Genomic DNA, 19,912 nt, shown 5'->3' with positions numbered 1-19,912 from the left:
TATCGGTCCAATACCCATCTTAAAGTATACCGATCGATTCAGAATCATTTTTTGAGTCGATTAAGACATATCCGTCCTTCCGTCTGTTTGTCCGGCTGTCTGGCTGTCCATGTAATCCTTGTGCGCAAGGTACAGGCCGCAATTTTCAAGATTATTTGGTGAAATTTAACCAAGCATGTTTTTTGGCATAGGGACGAAGCCTATTGAAAATTGTTGAAATCGGTCCATTATTTCACCTAGCCCCCATACAACCGTACCTCCCGATTTGGGCTTTTTATGCCATAATTACGTCAAATATACTATTATCTCTCTAAAAATTGGCACAAATAAGTTTTATATAAGTATAAATGACACTGCTGATTTTCGTAATGATCGGCCCTTATTGAACTTTGGAATTAAGGTGAAATTCAATATAAGTTTCTTTATGAAATATAAAAATTTTAAAAATATACTCATGGTGTAGGGTATTATATTGTCGGCCATGCCCGACTATACTTTCCTACTTGTATTGTAAAACTATTGGCAAAACTAACAATCGGAGGAATAAAATAAGAATATACATAATAATAGTTTTTAAAACTTAAAATTATTGTATACATACATATATGTAGAAATCTTTTACATCCATTATTTTTGTATGATTTTTTATTTTAATTAAACATGTTGCGTATCTGACTAATTTTACATCCCGTTAAAAGGAAATTGCGCATTAAATTATTTAAAGATTTATCTATGAACTATATTTTATTGTTGAGCTCAATATTCTTAAAATTTTACTCTCAGCATCAGTTGAGATTAAAGACTGCAGCCGTATCTTTAGGATGAAAACAGAGCTCATTACAACCAATCCATAGAGAGCACAAATCATCCCCTTACTTCAATATATTCATAATAACACAAATACTTACTCACACGCACTATTGGTTAGTGGTGGTTGATGAAGGGAGATAGAGTTATGGAATATATAGTTATGTGTGTGAGGACTCACATTTTTTTTGTTTATTTTTACGTTTGGGTCATCTACAGTGCGTATGGGTCTCAGTCACCGTCAAAATAGTATTAAGGACTGTCAAGGCAACGTATAAGAATCTATAACATCAGTCCACGTAAAGTCTTTGTGGGGTGAACACACTCATCAAAGAAAAATTATTTCAAATAAAATCTAAGAAACCGTTGAAATTTTTACAAAAAATATTTGATTTAAGAAATCTGAAATAAAAATATATATTTCCTTAATTCAAAAAAAAGAAATAAAAACAAGAAACTATAGTGAATAAATAAGAAAAAAATAATTTTGCAATAAACAATTTATATTAAAAAAATTATTTTTATGAGTGATTTTCTGTGGTTATATGCAAAACAAGAAAATACACTTGTTTAGTGATAAAAATAAACCAATTTCCTACTAAAAATGTATACAAAGATGTTGTCTTTAAGCGAGGACCAAGGATTTCGTTCCCTAAGTCGTAAGTAAATTTCATACTTCTTCCATAAAAGATTGCGTACAATCTAAAAACTCAATATTGTGTGGGTGAAGCTGTTGATTGATATACAGACATTGGAAATTCACAAATTATTTTGTTATTCTATAAAAATTAGGTTATGCCTAAACTTTAGGTATGACTGTTTATGTATGTATGTATGTATGTATGTATGTATGTATGTATGTATGTATGTATGTATGTATGTTGGTAAGAATAATTAAAGATTTGACCGCATAAAACGTTTTGTTGTTATTAATTACATTAAAACGATCTTATCAGTTAATGTTACTGAAAGCAAGTCTGTTTGTTTACCCATTTTTGTATTGCGCATACCCAGATACATATGATGTACATACTTTAGTGACCAGAACACAAAACATCCGTAATGTTATAAAATTATCAGATATGAATGGATCTGAGGGGTAAGAAGTACTTATGGTTGCAAAAGTAACGTTGGAACCTCGTGGTATCAGTTCCACTGAAAAATAAATTATATTTGCATAAGACTTGTCAGTTTACTTAGTGATTATATTTATGCGGGTGTTATCTATTCGAATATTTGTTTGGACCTAGTAACATTTTAAATTCATTTGCGTTACGTTCTATTTTTCAGACTCTGCCTGATGGGTATGAGTTTTTAAAAATATACTGTATTTTAAAGGTGTTTAACCCAAATACACCTGGTTATAGCAAATAACCTCCATTTATTTTGTATTATGTCTCCATTTATTGTTTGATAAGACCCATATCACGTAACGACTACCCCTTATTCAGTGGCCCAAAAAGAGTGTATTGCCAATGCAATATTAGGGACACATTAATTTGTTATTTAAAGAATGTGTTTGAATTTGATTTGTATGAAACTAAAATAAAGTCCATAATAAGTAATTTTCTTATGCAAGTTACATTGTTAGTTTATCTACGTATTATACACATTCAGTTATTCTTTGTAATCTGCATACATATGACAACACGTTCATTTGTATGTGTGTTCATTATATGTATAGTTGTATGTTTGAAGTTGAAAACTCCCTCGCTTCTTATCAGAATTGTTTATTTGATGTGTATGTTTTTTTTTTTTGTTAACGCAGTTATAATAGTATCCGAAGGTAAAAAAAAATAACCAAAAATAAATACTTATTGTGTGATGACTGAAACAGAACAGAACAACAAAGTAAAAACATACCCACACTTTTAAAATTAATATGTGTGTGTGTATATATAGCAGTTCAATGTGGCCGCTATTTCAAATATTTGCACAGTCGTTTTTTAAATTGTGTGTTTTATTTGGGTTTTCACTTCAATTATTTAGAAGGGGGAGCATTTATAGATAAACTAAATTTTGTTTCACATGTTTATATTATTTAAACATTAAAACGAAGTACAAAATATGACCAAACAAAGAGACAAATATACTTTATACAAAAATGCATAAATACGTTCATACATAAATATGTAAATCATTTAAGAACAGTAATGTTTCTACAAGCATATATACATATATGAAGGATAAGTAAATGATAGAATGGATTTACTTACAAACAAATACAATGTATCTTCAGTCTATATATGATATTTGATATGATTTACATAATAAGTACAAATACATAATTAAATACACAATCAAACAAATGTATGCTTGTATTATTTTTCTTTATTTGCACATTTTGAAATTTTCTTTTGCAGAATGTGTACATTTATGAATTGACAAAAATTAATAGCAGTTTGTTGAAGATATTTTGGGCGCCACCTAATAAATCAGCAACAAAGACACCATAATAAACATACGTTCGTTCTTGACATGTGAATAAATTAGTATATTCTAGTAGTAACGGGTAGTGTTATCGCTGTTATAGCCAAACGTTTAACTTTTTATACATTCACTATTTATAGGACAAGTCTTAATCGCATTCCCTTTTCCTTAGCATTGTTTTAATTTTAATTCCATCTACTACTATTCCAGTAAATATTGGATACGCTCAAACTTTTAATATGCTAATGTCGATAACATATTAATTATGTATCAGATCCATTGACTTAATTGCGGTTGAAGTTAAGTATACATTCGTGCATAATTTGTTTGGCTAATTTGTTAGAACAGAAATAAAATAAGATTTAATTGCATTATATACATTGGAAAATAGGTGGTTGTTATTGAAACCATATCGAACAATTTTAATAAGTATTTGCCTTAATAATTCTCTAGATACGAAACACCAGTGTGTTTTGCGAGGGAGGAGAATTTACTTTAATAATGTCACAAAAGATGACAAGTCACTTTCAATAAATTGCGATTTTCGTCACTTCTTAAAATTAAACAAATACCCAATGTTGTTAAACAAACGGGTTTAGAGTTCTTTGTCCTTTAATTTAAAGAGCTGCTGAATGCCTATCTGGAAGAATGACTGACATATTACCCAAGTATTGAACAAACATAATAGCAAAATCTCAGTAATCTAACAGTTAATATCACACATTAGAATTGCCATAACAAATGTTATTCAAACGGAAATAGAAAGGGTTGAATTGCAGTTACTATGTACGAAAAGAAACAACAAAACAATAAAACGAAGTGGCCATCTGACATTTGACATATAGAAGAAAAAACATCAGCTGTGGCTGGCATATTTATTGCCTAAAACTCATCCATACAAACATTATTGTTGCAAAAGATGTAATAAAAAACAAATTTATAGAGGTGGTGCCAAACATTATGACAAGTACATTCTTCTTTTGTACCTGCTGTTACCACAAAAAAGGCTAAACAAATAATAGACTCAATAACCAATCACATTGAGATTTCTCTAAATTTTAACTAACACACAATATACGGATGACCATCGAACATTTGATATTTTAAAATTCCTTAACCATTTAACATTTTTTCGATTTCAATTCACAACTGTTGGAGAAGAGGTTATAAATTAACTAACGATTAAATACATACTGTTTCATTTTTCCGATGACTGATGACGCGCCCCTGTAATAAACCGTACACAAATAAAATATAATAAATATTTTGTGTAAAAAAAACAAAAAAAGTCAAAATAATCATCATTATCGGCGTCGTCATATTAATAAGCCACAACTAATAAAAAAATATTACAAACCTTAAACATATTGTTTAGGAACTCATCCCAGTCAATCAGAAATTAATAAGCGAGCTATGAATGTGTGTGACTTTATTATTTTCTATTTCATTTTCCTCATCACCCCCAGGAAATTCGTAAAAAAATAAATAGTCAAACACATGCAGTTAAAAATAATAACAAAAACTAGTGATATCACAGCTTCAAGGCATGAAATTGTGTCCGTTTGTTTATTTTTTTGTCCGTTTTTCGGTCGGTTTGCCTCTGCCCACATCCACACAATTGATATTGTAAGTTTTTGTTACATCGTTTATCATCTTGTTTTTTGTTTTTTATTATTGTTATATTGTTATTATTAGTATTATTTAGTATCTATATACATGTTTTCATTGTCCATAATTTAGTGTTTTATGTCGTACAGCACCTAATTGACAACTGGATTGCTATGCTTGTTTAATGTGATTATCCTTGTTTTATCAGGGGATTTTTGTATTTCTTTCCTTCAATTTCACATAATTTTTTAATATCGTGGTTTGTTTTTTGTATGTTTGTGTTGTTTTAACACACATACAGCCATCACTCGTATTGAGAACTCAGGCAAGGATAATAAAATGCCTTTAGTTATGGGGCTAATCATGAAATCATCAGGGCAAAACTTTTACATATGTTAAGATCCATTGTGGACACAAGTACTAAACCAAAAGTCAAATAATATCAAACCCCAACTAAAAAGTTTTCACATTCTTTTCGTTTTTTTAGCTTTTATTTGGGTAGTGTGGGATGTTTGTATAAGTAGTGTTAAATTGCCTATAGGCAAAAGAAATCAACCCCCTATTTATATTGGTCAAAGTTAAATATAAAGAAATTGAAAAAAGGGACAACATTCTAACAATAACTAGTGATATTGGTAAATTGTCCATTAACAAACATTGATTGGAATTCATATGTTTGCACACCGATGAACTGAAGTCTGTTTATGTTGCTCATATGTACAAGGACACCTTTTGCAAGTTATATAAGCACACATTTATTGGCGTTTGTTATGTTTAAAAATATTAAAGTTTAAGATTTATTTTGTTATTTTTCACAAGTTGAGGTTATGAATAAATTTCGTGCAGAAAATTGGTTTAGATTTAATGGCAGTCGGATTAAATAACAATAATACAACACAAGCTAACCAATACCCCCACTCAACAGCAGAACACACATATTTTGACTAAGCAATTGCCACACTATTGTGGCAGGCTTATCAGTTTGCATATCATTATCAGTATTCTTTTTGGGAAATCAATATACTGGGAATTAATTGCTTTTACGCATTTTATGAATTTATTACCATGATTTACACTCGTACTCGTATTGTTTTTGGATGTGCTATATATTTATCGGTAGTATTTAAGAGAAATCCTGGTAATAGTATGATATTAATTTTTACTGAAAACCCCACCAATAACTTACACTCATACTTATGTATGTAGATTGGCTTAAGCCAAAAAAGCGCCCTAAAACTCATATGATATGCGAACGAAATTAAATAAGTAGCTTACTCTTGCTACTGTAATAGCCAATTTTGAGGTCATGATATAACCGTTTTATTAAGATACCAATTTATTGAATAATTTATTAACCCTATTAAAACTGTATGTGAATGTAAACGAACTAAAAGTGTTCTTTGTTTTATATTTCAAATAACAGATTCTGACTCCACAGAAGCAGATGGTACTACTCAGGATATGCTTACATGCGGAACATGTCAAAAAGTGTTTGCTCTCTCTGATATAGTAAAATTCATACAGCATAAAGTTTTGCAATGTAATAAGGAAAACTATGGCCAGTGTTCCACCCAAGGTAAATATACATTACTTTTGAAGTATATTTCTCTGTTTATACTTACATATGTACTTCAAAAATATCTTTTTAACATTAGGCCCCTCAAACGACAGAGCTGATACCGAAGATGGAAGACCGTTGGGTCTAGCAAATCGACGTCCATCATTAACAGCACCCACTCGCAAACCATCTAGTGGTTCTCGAATCCACACACCACCACCTAGTCCAGCGGACTTGTTGGCGGATGGTGCATCAAGTACACCAAAGCGTTTAGTAGATGGTAAGCTACAGAATAAAAGTTTACTTATTAGAATACAGTACTTAATAACTTTCTTTTTCCAAAGAAAACGACAATACTACACCCAAAAACTCAGACTCTACTCTTGATGAGCTTAAATCCTGCAATACAGCCGTTATTAAACAAGAACTCAATCAGGATGACAATGATGCAGAGTCTAACCATGACAATGATGATTGCCAACCTGTGACAAAACGTCCGAAAATAGAGTTTGTCGATGCTGAATCAAATACTTTACATACAGGTAAGCAACCTTTGATATTTTGATTTTTTTTTTTCAACCATAACTTCTTTGCTGTGAATATAATTTAATTAAAATTCCAATGACCATAACCTCTCAATGTATCAACCCTATAAAGTTAAATGTGTGTATGTGTTTCATATAGTATTTCATACAACCTTTCAAAACTTTAATTTATCACATTATTTATGCAGTTATTTCATTTTTATTTTTTACTATAAATACTCACTTATTTGACCATTGACAGTATTATTGCAAAGTCGAAAGACCTTTCATAAAAATTAAACAAGAAAACAAAGACATTTGATAATAAAAACAAGTACATCAACAACATCAAAGTCAGTGTAAAATGTTGTCATGTTGTACAAAATACAAGATAAGCTGTCATTAACATGCCGGTTCATTATATGTATGTACATGCAGCATATGAAAATAGCAAAAGTAATCAGAAAATGAAAAAATAAATAAAGCATGCAACATACAATCCATCAGAAACAAAATTACACAAAACATAAAAATCTTAATATTCAATATCGACTGTTCAAAAATTAGCAGATACAACCCCTTTTATGAGTGAATGCCACCAGATAAGCGATTATGGTCGTGCGTTTACTTAACATAAAAATATAAAACGTAACAAATTCAAAGGAAAAACCCTTAAAAATCGGATGCTGTGTTCTGTTTTTAAAGGTCATGTTAAAAAATCTAAAAAGAAACGAATTGACCTCTGACACTCTTTATTATTTGCATATATACATATATCATGTTAACATTACAAGTAAACAATTATTTCAGTCATCCAACAAACATGTTAATTTTTATGTTAAAAGCTGAAAAACCGAAAGAAATTAAATCCATTATCAGTTAAGTGGTCAAACTACTTTGTCCAAAAAGAGTGAGTGATACACACAGCTTCACATTTTTGTAACATCTTCACACACACGCTTAACGTGTGCCACAAAAGTGAAATATTGCAGTAGTATTTGTGATACAGGATCAATATTAATTAGCTATTAGCAATTGTGATCTCTATTATATATATATATATATATATATATATATATATATATATATATATTATATATATATATATATATATATATATATATATATATATATATATATATTATATATATATATATATATATGCTAAAACAATGATACTTCCATAACTTTATATGGGGTCCTATTGTGTTTATTTTATGTGTGTTTCTTTTTATTTTCGTTTGTCATTACATTTTTGCTTCGATGACCTTCCATTGAAAATGCTTAACAACTGAAAAAGAGTTTAACTTAAACATCTTTCATTTTTGTTTCAACTTTCCCAAGTACATAGTCAGACAGACGCAAAAACAAAGACTATACTCATATGAAATGTCCTGTAAGAAACTTTAAATGACATTCCTTTCAATAAATCTTTAACAAAGAACTTATGAGATGTTTCTGGTAGTTTTAATCAACTCTTGCTTACTCGGCATTCATTAGATTTGTTCAAGCTGAATCATTTCGTTGTTTTGCTATATTTTCTTCTTTGTGCCTTTTATTCTTGTTCTCGTTGTTCCTTGTTCTACATAAGTACTTAGGGATTCAACCACATGTGATTTTTCTTTGACCGCTTCAAGTTTTTTATATGACATTATACAAACAATAACTATGTTTCTCTGTAATTTTTGTTTTGTTTTTTTTTCTACTTAACATTATTTTTTTGACATTTGTAATTGTTCATGAATACCGTCCACATACATATAGATGTATGTAGTATGTATGGACAGACAGAAAATTATTGTCATTCAACATACTTCTCTACGTTCAATAAAAGTTACTTTTAAAAAGGATTCATGATGTTATCTACGTTAACAATTTGTTTATATTTGCTCGAATATCTCTCTCTGCTTAATAAATTTAATCACAAAATCATGTAAAGTAGCCTGAATTATTTATATGTGGGCAAGAATCAGGTGTACTTCCATATTAAATAATAATAAATAAAATATAAAATAAATTGAGTTTAACTTTTTATAAATATTGTGATTTTTCACCATTTTATGGTAATACAATTTTCGCAATGATTGAATTGTGGTTTCAATAGCAATTATGTACTTTATGTCTAATTAAAACTCGCAACGATTGAAAATTTCTTCTTCGTGTTTTTAAAATAATGAACTTATTCTGACATTAGTTTAATCCGCAAAGTGACTGACATATTGTATGGAAAATAATGAAAATTGATATAGTAAATATGTATATATGCGCGAGTAGAACATACATACTTCATAATACAAGCACATGTCACTTGTGTTAACTGACAAAAAGGATGTGCAAAAGGGTTATTTCCGTTTTTAAACCCGACAGGTGTGTGAGTGTTTGTGAATATATTATGCGGAGGAAATTCAATAGAATTTATTTTCATATGGCATTAAAAAGGCACTGACATAAACCGCCTTAAATCCACTGAAATCTTTAACGAGATGCAAAGAAGATTTCAAATAACCGGTCATTTTCATATACATATGTATATATTCAAATGTTTGCGATTTTTAAGCTAACAGCATTAGGGACATTAGGATATGAAGAACTTTCAGAGGAAAGGATTACTCTGCCTCTGATTATTCAACTTAACGTAACTATCTTTGAATACACTCTTACATATTAATATATATATGTATATATACTATGTTTGTAACTCTCTTTAAAAGATAAATACATATTGCTATTGAGAAGTCATAATCCGCTTTCTTCTAGCTACATATGAGGTAAAAGTGAACAGCAACAATACATGTTATATGAAGAACAATACTTATGCTATTCAATATTGTTGTTAAAGACAGAAAGAAAGTAGCTTGTTAAATTGAAATAATGGAAAAGTAAAACGCAATGAAACTAAAATGAAATAACAACAATAGAAACAAACAAAGAATACAACAGTTATTATTATCACATCAAATACTGAAGGTTTTTGAACATATATATCAGCAGGCGACCAATTGTTTTGTTTATGGCTTTCTTGTCAAATGCGGTCACTTATCCCTTTTGTGCCAAGTGGTGGGAGTGCTGGTCGCTTGCTGTTTTCTCTATCATCGCTTCGCTGGCCACAACCAAAGGGTTTCTTCTTGAACTGCCAAAAACAGAATGTTTTCATTCCGTCTATATATACATATTTTTTATTTGTATCTTGGATGGATTTGTAAACATATCTTTGGCAATAAGATCTCCTTATATGTTTACTTTCTTGAACATAATATAGTAGTATGCTCCCGCTGATAGCTCTGATTAATTCACTCACAGTGCAATGCATTTTGCTATTAAGTGCAGTAGACCGTAAGTCTCATTTTGGTCCGTCCGTTCGCCAAAATAGTTTAAATGTCATCACATATTTCTATCACAACATTGTCATCAAAATCAGTTAAAATTTAAATAAACAAAATGTGTGTACTTCCTGTTAAGAAATGGAAATGGCTCGTGCGATGTTTATGACAAAATGCGTTAAAGCAATGAAATATAATAATACGTTGAATAGATAGATTATTTTGAGTTTTTTCTAAGAAAAATGTAAATTAAAAAAGCAAAATATCCGCGCATGCCATGAGTTGCTATAACATTGTTTTTAATGCCCTTGTACCTCTAAAAAGGTAACGCATTTGCGTTCAACCCTTAGCATTCGTTTTTTTCGGTTTTACTTATTTAATCATTTAGCATTGTAAAGATGCGTTGCGTTGTTTATATGTATCCCTTCAATTTCTCTTAATTTGCATGTGAGTACCTCTAATGTACATTTATGCGTATTTTTCTACATGAAAAAGGATTTAGACTACCCTTTTTTAGCCTCTGAATTTACAGCCAGATAACCTTTGATATTATGATTTCTAATTGAGGAAACATAGAATGTAAAGGTTTAGGTGACAATGCATCCACGAGCTAAAAAGGTATTTGATATATTGTGGACTTTTTGCTGTACATAAATACTTTTAAACAGTGTAACATACATATGAAATTTTCTTTCGACCATTAAGTTTTTCAATTGCATACAAATTAAAGAAATCTTGCAGCTGCTCGTTTGATCCTTAAAAAATAAGATTTTAAAAAATTGGAACTTACCATTAACTATTGAGCAACCCCTCCTTCACTCTAACACATACATACACACATTTGAATAAATATAAATACATACAAATGTATGTATGTACATACTCGCTTAAACACATTTAAATTTATGAAAAATGTTGGCGGTAACTTAAAGTTGGCAGGGGATGATGGTACGGAAAGTACATAAAATGTGTATGTGATGTATAGTCCACATGGTTGTGATGATTTGTTCTACGTGCGGTTACATATTTATTGTTTTTAAAATTGTGTTACATTTTTTAAAATTGCGAATTTCACTCTAAATCTAATGGCAGGATTTGCAATTTTTCATTTTTTAGCAACATATGGTAGTGCCATCAAATTAGAAACATAAACACCGCATCCAGCCACCACAGTCTTGCATGCACCATTTGTAAACTTCTCAGGGTCCCATTGCGGTGGCTCTATGTGTGTACTTTATATCTTATATTAATGTACACATGTGTGTATTTGTGTGCAAGTATTTCTTGAAATAACAATAAACATCACAAGTAACCGCAAGTTTGTGTACACATATGACTATAAGTATTGGAAAGGGATGATTTAGTTTGATTATCTAAACCGCTTTCTAACTCATTTGTTTCGGTTAGACAATTTAAAAAGCTCAAAATATTCTATGACGGTCATTTTTATACGTTATAGCGTAAACTTATAGATCAGACTTAAAGACAAGTAAAAAGTTCTTAGTTCTAAGTCTTTAAAGCTACAATCCAATTTAAAAGGCTGTTGTCACAATTGGCGAAAAAAGTAATTGTAAAATAAATATGTACACGAAGTTTTAATAATATGAACGTTGGCTAACGGAAGTTGTATCTACAAAGTGTATGTGTATTCATACATATATATGTATTTATATACCTATATAATTCACGAAGACCCAACATTGTGGGCCGAATAGAAATCATACCATTATGTGTATTATATCATTTACGTATGATGTGCATTGAAGTCTGTAGGTTCAAACATAAAGACATGAGTGCGACTTTTTTCGTTCGATGTGCCCAGTCTTGATCAGAAATTAAGGTGTGTTGCGTGACGTTAACTTTTGTGAATTTCCTCACTAACAACTATTCCAATAACGAGACTGGCGACAACAACTAAGCAAATACGATGATGAAGACGACAACGACTAAATTGTCTACCGACTTAAATGTTATTGGGAACCTTTACTGCCTACACACTGTAGCGTCCGCACCTAAGACTCATTCATAATGAATGTGCACCATATACATACACACATATATACATATTTACATATAGTGCAAAAATAATAACAACTGCAAAAACAACAATACGAATGATAATAACAATTGAAATTAAAATTACAATTGAAACAGAAACTCTATCGATAAACGTATATACTACATATACATATATATGTTTGTTTGTATTTAGGTATGTTCATCTCATGATTTTTGTTTGACGGCGATTCTCATCTTAGCAGTTGAGGTGCGCTTTTGAAAACATTGTCGCGTGGTTGTTTTTTTGTTATATTATTGCTGTTATTTTTGTATGCACACATCACCATTGCGTTTTCACACACTATTAATTATATTAATGAAATCGTAGCGAGAGAGTAATTTAGGGATAGGTTAGTTTCTCATTTGCATAAAACACTAAAATATGTACTAAAGGCTTAATCTGTGGGAAGAACACTTCATGGCGAATTGAATGTTAAGATTTATTTTTTCTTTTGTGATTAGATAGTGTGCACTATGTAAATTATGTATATATTTATCCATTGGTGTTTACTTAATTTTTAATACTTTCAGAACCCAGCAATTACACGTGTTCGACATGCAAAACTAGACATTCTTCGGCATGGCGTTTAATTCAACATGTACAACATTCGCATGGAGTTAAAATTTATATTGAATCTACATCATCAGTGTCCGAAGCTATAATGCCTGCGCAACAAATAGAAAATGACTCGAACAACACGAGCAGTAGTAGTCCTAACAGCTCAGTATGCATAACATCGCCTATTATTGCTTGTAGTCAACAACAGCAGCAACATCACCACAAGCAGCAGCAACAACAACAACATATTCAACACCAAATGCATCATAGAGCTGCTGCAGTTGCCGCAGCAGCTGTTGCAGCGGAACAACATAAACAGCAACAACAACAAAATAATTTAACAACAGCTATGCAAAATGCTCAAAATTTAGCTGCCGCCGCAGCTGGAATGCGGCATCATCCTCTGCTACCACCTCCTGATATGCATTCTACTAATCCATTTAATTTATTGCGAATGCCTTTGCCACCAACTCTTGCTCAAGGATCAGTGGTTCCTACCGTTTCTCCTCTTTTCTCGCGCCCTCACGCAGATCATTATCGTATGGAGCAGCTTGTATCAGAGCAATTTCGTCATCATGGACTCAATCTTGCAGCTGCAGCAGTAGCAGCTGCCAACTCACTTGCTGCGCCCCATACGCCAACATCCCAATTTAACCAAAGTTCTAATGTCTCTTCTGTTGGATCTGTAGATCCAAGACCACCATCGAGTAGCAGCTGTCATCGTGGCACAACAACTCCCTCTTCATTACCGCTAATTACTGGTCAGCAACAGTCGTCAAATGCTCCAACACAGCAACCTAATTCTATATCAATTGAACCTCAGATGGATTTTTACTCGCAGCGATTGCGTCAGCTTGCAGGAACAACAAGTCCTGGAGCTGGAAACATTGTTAACTCGAGCTCGCCGAGTCCACGACAAAAGCAATCGCCGAACTTTGCGAGTCCTTCCCCGTCGCATCAACTCCCACCTACTCCAGTCACAAATAACACTCGTCCGCATTCCTTGACACCACCTGAAAAGAGCAATATAGTGTCGAGTGAAAACGGAACGGCATTAAATACTACACCCCGCTCAGCATCGACGCCACCCTCAAAACCAAGTCAGGAATCTTCGGTTAGTGCATCAGTATATACATGCGCTTATTGCGATAAAAAGTTTCGTTTTGAAAATAATCTCATCATTCATCAGCGAACTCATACTGGCGAAAAGCCATACAAATGCACTGCCTGCGATTTTGAGTGCTCGCATATTCAAAAACTTATGAAGCACATGCGTATTCACCGCAGTCCTATGGAAGATGGTCATAGCAACACAGGTTCGGTAGAAACAAATGAATGTGACACAGAGCCGGAACATGATGCAGAAGAAAATCCTGATGATGAAATTAATGAAGATGATGACGAGGAAATGGATGAACAAGACGAAATAGATTATGAGGCAGAAGATCTTAGTGTTAACAATAACCGTTTAGATGATAAAAATGATAATCCAAAATGCACCACTTCTAACGCACCTACATCCTTAGTTGGTGAGTTAATGGACAAATTCGGTTTATCGAACATCGCTCAGTATTCAGAAGCTTATAAACAGGCTCTACAAGAATCAAATAATTTTACACAACTTGCCAAAGATATCGATAACAACAACTCCACCAGCTCTCCCATTAATCAAATGTCTGACAAACTTAATGGGTTTCCCGCAGCGTTACGTCTCAGGGAAGAATTTGCAAAGAATATATTCCAGAAACCACAACAGCACCAAGACTCAAATCATCCGCCATCGCAAGTTCCACTTTTCAACCCTTTTCCCAACCCTTTCGAAATTTCAAAACGCATGAAAATTGATGGAAATGAATGGTGGAATATGCAAGCTCTACATCGCAACGATTCACTTTTTGAAAATCTCAAGCTTAAACCGCTAGGTCTGGGTACGGCCAACTCATTGCTGACACAAAATCCTTTAATGAAAAAAGAGAGCCGTCAACGTAATGATACTTGTGAGTTCTGTGGTAAAGTTTTCAAAAACTGTTCCAATCTTACCGTCCACCGCCGTAGTCACACAGGGGAAAAACCGTACAAATGTGAACTCTGCTCTTATGCATGTGCTCAGAGTTCCAAACTTACACGCCATATGAAAACTCATGGTCGATCTGGTAAGGATGTTTATCGTTGTCGTTTCTGTGATATGCCTTTCAGCGTGCCCTCCACATTAGAAAAACACATGCGCAAATGTGTTGTAAATCAGGGTAAGGCAGCAGCTGCCGCAGCTAATGCTGCGAATGCCGTTGTCGCCGCACAGGCTGCAGCAGCGGCTCAACTCCAAACACAAATGCCAACAGCACAGCAACTTTCCTCGCCACCAACTAACGCCTCATTTCCTCCACAATTTACCAACATGGCTGGTAGCACAATTTCTTTACCGAGCAGTATTGGCGACAATGACTCCAATGCATCTACAAGTGTATCTTCCCAACACGCAATATCATTAAAACACGAGGCATGACTTTATCATAGTTGGAACAGCAGTTCTGGTAACATCAACTCTCCGGCAGTTGTTCTGCAGTCACAGCAACAGCAGCACCTGTTGACACCTCCACAGCATCACATTCTTCAACATTCTCTTCCAACAGTGAATCGCATTTTATCGCGTATCTTTTAAAGATATTTGCCCCCGCTATAGTGAATTCTTGTAAATATAATGTTATTTTCTATAAATATTCGGAATATCCGAAAAACCTAAGCTCACTTTCTAAAAGAAAGAGCTGGTTTTTTATATAAACTAATATGTAAATTAATGATCCAATTTACCAGCGATTACTATTTTGTATCTCGTTCTCTTTACCAAAGCAATAAAAGACAATGAAAATGAACAACTTTAGTCAACCTCTGCTGAAAAACCCGTGATTTGAACGAGTATTTTTCATTACATTTCCCAGTAATATTTTATTTTTTATAATTAAAAAGTTATTACATATTTAAAACTTATTAGCTAATGTATATTCCCAGTGAAATTAAGTAGATGTTTTTTTTTTTTTAATTTAGAAAATATAATGAAGAGGAAACAAACAAATTATGTGAGTAGTGTTCATTCGTATTTGAATTATTTCCATACCTTATACATAAACACTTTTTTACCTCAAAATGTTGTGATCGATGAAAAAATCAAAATAAATTATAAAAAAAAATTGATGATCCCTTCTTTAAATGGTGAACAGTTTTTATGAAAAACACACTAACAGTTTGTCTTCAAACTCATGTCTGCTAAAGTGTATATTTTTTTCCTTTTTGCAAGTGTTTATTAATTTATATGCCCACTTGACAAACAGTTGTCCATTCATTCAAGAGACTGACTTTTTATTGGTTTGGTTTTAGTTGTCGTTATGATTTTTAAGAATTTATTATTATGTGATCATCGTTACTTTTTCGCTCGTTATATTGAAATGTTTATTTTTGTTTAGAAAATCAGTTTTTTGTAGAGAAGAAAATTATGATAGATTGGCTAGCAAGAAAAACTCATACCTGTTTAAAGATAAATATCCGACACAGGGTTGCTTTACAAATTTAAGTATTCAAAAAATAAAATAATTGTTATTGGGGTGATTTTTTCAATATTTTGTGTAAAATTCGTCATCTTATTCAGACAAACTGATTTCAACCTTTAATAGTTCGTAATCCTCTAAGCCTTTTGTAAATTATTCTTTGCCTTTTTAGTTTTAATTAAATTTAAATCGAAATGTACAAATCAATACCACTGTATCATATATTCTTAATTGAATACGTTATTTCTTTATTATTTCTACATCTACTAGAAAATTTATTGTATTAAAAATTTAGGATTAAGATGAATTAAAATAAATTACAAAACAAGCATTTCAAAAATAGATATTTATTTAGTTTCATTTTACGTTTCACATTGAAAAAAACTTAAAATCGATATTTTCGAACATATAGACAAGTAATTTTTCTTACAACTCTGTAAAAAAAACTCAAATAAATTTGTTGTAAAATATTAGTTTTATTACAGAAATTGGAAAAAAATAAAGCGTTTTTAAAAAAAAACCAAAAGTAAAAATATATATTTAAATGTATTTTGTAAATGAAATGTGTGCAAATACGTATAAAAATCAATATATTCAATATAAGTAGTAAATTAAGAGTTTCTTATGAAAAAGACAAAAACTTATTTATAGTTGTATGTGTTAAAATTTCATAATAATAATAAAATAAATATAAAAGACAAAGAAAATATTCATAAAATAAAACAATATAAAACAATATTCAAATGTGTGTTATTTGTTTCCCTACAAACATTTTAAAGATATCTTCCATGAAAGATAAAAAAAACAATGATTTTCGATGACGGAAATCTGTTTTTTTACAAGAAAGACAAAAATTTCTACGTACACTGAACCCTGCTTCCTGGGCTAGAAGATATTAGTGACAGACAAAGTTAAATACTTAGGTATAATCCTTAACCGAAAATTAAGGTGGAGACACCATAGAGAATCGAATTGGTGCTGGGCAATATGTAGAAAGACTATACACAGAAAAAAGTACAGCATAAATGTTATGAACTGTTTTCATTGATAAAAGTTAATAATATTTAAGAATAAGTTCCTTAATTATACGAATATTTTAATTTTTATTTTTTCAAACATAATCTACACCATTTTTAACAGTAATTCAGAAAAACTCAATTATAAATGAGATTTTCCATTTGAAATTTAGAAAATTCTAGTTGAAAATGGGAATTTTCATTTAACATTAGAAAATATCAATTTAAAATGAGAACTTTCATTTATAATTTAGAAAATATCAATTGAAATTGAGATATTCCATTTGAAATTCGGAAAAGAACAGTTTAAAATAAGATTTTTTTAATTAAAATTCGGAATACAACAATTCAAAATAAGATTTTTTATTTGAAATTCAAAAAAATCCAATTAAAAATGAGATTTTTTATTTGAAATTTAGAAAAAATCAATTAAAAATAAAATTTTTCATTTGAAATCCAGAAAATCATATGTGTTTATTTTATTCAACCTTGTGTTAAAATTAATTGTAATGAAAAATCTCATTTTAAATTGAATTTTTCTAAATTTCAAATGAAAAATCTCATTTCAATTGGAATTTTACGAATTTCAAATGAAAAATCTCATTTTCAACTGTTGTATTCCGAATTTCAAATAATAAATCTTATTTTCAATAGATATTTTCTCAATTTAACTTGAAAATTCTCATTTTTAATTGGTCTTTTCTAAATTTCTAATGAAATATCCCATTTTCAAATGTTTTTTTCTGAATTTCAAAAGTAAAATCTGAATTTTAATTGATATTTTCTGAATTGAAATGAAAAGTTCTCATTTTCAATTGCAAAAGGTGTAGAAGCCATAGAGAAACATAAACAGAAACCTGTCAAATTTTTTTTGAAAACAAAGTAGGCTGTTCACACATATGGGTACTGTGTATTCAACATACCACCTGTTAGATTTCCCCACAGTCATTTGTCAAATTAAATGTAAATAAATTAAATATTTTTAGTTTTGTATAAAATATCAAAATTATGTATGTATGTTTCCGTATTCGTCTGGATTTTCATTTTTTGTCTTGTCCCGGTTATTGCAGTGGTCCCTTCTGGATGGCTGTGGTTTAAACACAAAATTACGGGTTGTATCTATTCTGGATAAGTTCGGTGCTGTAGCCGAAAAAAACAGATACATATGTAAGTGAATATGCTTTACGTGAACACATGTCGTGTTGGCCTTATAAGACCACTGGGTAAGCTTTTGAGACGACTCAACACCACCACTTTGTGCTCCTTAAACTTTACTAATGTACTCAGCTACCTAATCTCTGACCATTGCTTAACTACCGAGATGCAAAAACATCACTTCAGTTTTCAACAACGAATGTGTGATTCGGCAATAGCACCTACAGACGTAATCAGTGGATACACTGTGGTCTAGTATGGACAGAGTAAACCCTAAATATACCCTGACATGGAAGGCAAATTCATCGGTATCACATTTATAAGATACTTTACATACATCACCATTCAACTCTACATCCATATCATACGGGATATATGTACATTTGACACCAACTCATTTCCAATGCTATTATCTCAGCTATAGCACCGAACTTATCCCGAATTATAGACTTTACTGTGCACCAGTCTTTTAACCAATATTCTCTTCCCGGGTTTAAACCGCAGCCACCACGTACATACCGAATGGAACACTCCAAAAACCGGGACAAGACAAATATGGAAACTTAGATCCGTGGCATCAAATTATCCTGGCAAACAGGGAAGAGTTGGTGTCAAAGGAATAGGTTACTGAATGAATCAAGGGTATATGGACCTCGACACATCCAAATACTCGTAAGAATAACGAGTGTTTTCTTTTGAATTTGGGTCACCTTCATCTGTTTATTTTGCCGAAGTTATGTAAAATTTAAAAAATAAATAAAAATTGTTGTGGTGAAAATGTCAGAATAATAAATTAAAATGTCGTTACCCAGCAAACACAAAGTGTTCATGTAAAGTCCAGAAAGGTTGTAAATCAAATTTTTTTTAAATTTTAAAACTCTAAATCGAATGTAAACGTGAAAGCAGTTTCTCTTTTAGAGATCAGTTAATGTTTAATATTAAATAAAATTAATAACATTTTTAAAGCGTTTGATTATGTGTTTGTTGAGTTATTTAAAATATGGGGAATATACTAATACTATCATAAGTTTTTCTACTACTACATTCAATTGACTTAGGTTTTTGACAACAGACTTAGGTCCTTGACAGCAGAGTTTCCGCTCTATATACTCTATGACTCAAGTGTTGGGAAGGAATTCTGGGGTTCAATATTTTCTTCGTCAAAATGAACTTCATGGCTTGAAAAGGTTTTTTGTATAGGTCGCTTTAATAATTTTTGCGGCTTCACTTGGACGAAACGATAGGTCGTCGTCTATATTTTTCTCTAGTAACAAGCAGTTAGCAGATCTTCTATTTTCATTCACCGACATAATTAATATCGTTTAATTAAATATTTAC

At 31.3% G+C, this 19,912-nt stretch overlaps 1 protein-coding gene across 2 annotated transcripts in view; it reads left to right on the top strand.

The window, feature by feature from the left end:
- Positions 1-17,124, top strand: part of LOC111688492 (B-cell lymphoma/leukemia 11A) — an 82,267-nt gene extending 65,143 nt beyond the window's left edge. The window contains exons 1-5 of one of the 2 annotated variants that reach the window (XM_046945899.1): positions 1,261-1,466; positions 6,269-6,421; positions 6,501-6,683; positions 6,748-6,945; positions 12,837-17,124. In XM_046945899.1, the coding sequence (XP_046801855.1) occupies positions 1,412-1,466; positions 6,269-6,421; positions 6,501-6,683; positions 6,748-6,945; positions 12,837-15,367 (3,120 nt within the window). In that variant the 5' untranslated portion in view covers positions 1,261-1,411 and the 3' untranslated portion in view covers positions 15,368-17,124. Of the gene's footprint in view, positions 1-1,260; positions 1,467-6,268; positions 6,422-6,500; positions 6,684-6,747; positions 6,946-12,836 lie in introns of those variants that run through there. The other variant, XM_046945900.1, reaches the window with a different exon arrangement.
- The last annotated feature ends 2,788 nt before the right edge of the window (positions 17,125-19,912 follow it).

Source organism: Lucilia cuprina, chromosome 3 (assembly GCF_022045245.1).
Source record: "Lucilia cuprina isolate Lc7/37 chromosome 3, ASM2204524v1, whole genome shotgun sequence".
Taxonomy (NCBI): Eukaryota; Metazoa; Arthropoda; class Insecta; order Diptera; family Calliphoridae; genus Lucilia; species Lucilia cuprina.
Note: the sequence above shows the minus strand (reverse complement) of the source record. Positions and strands in the feature narration are given on the sequence as shown.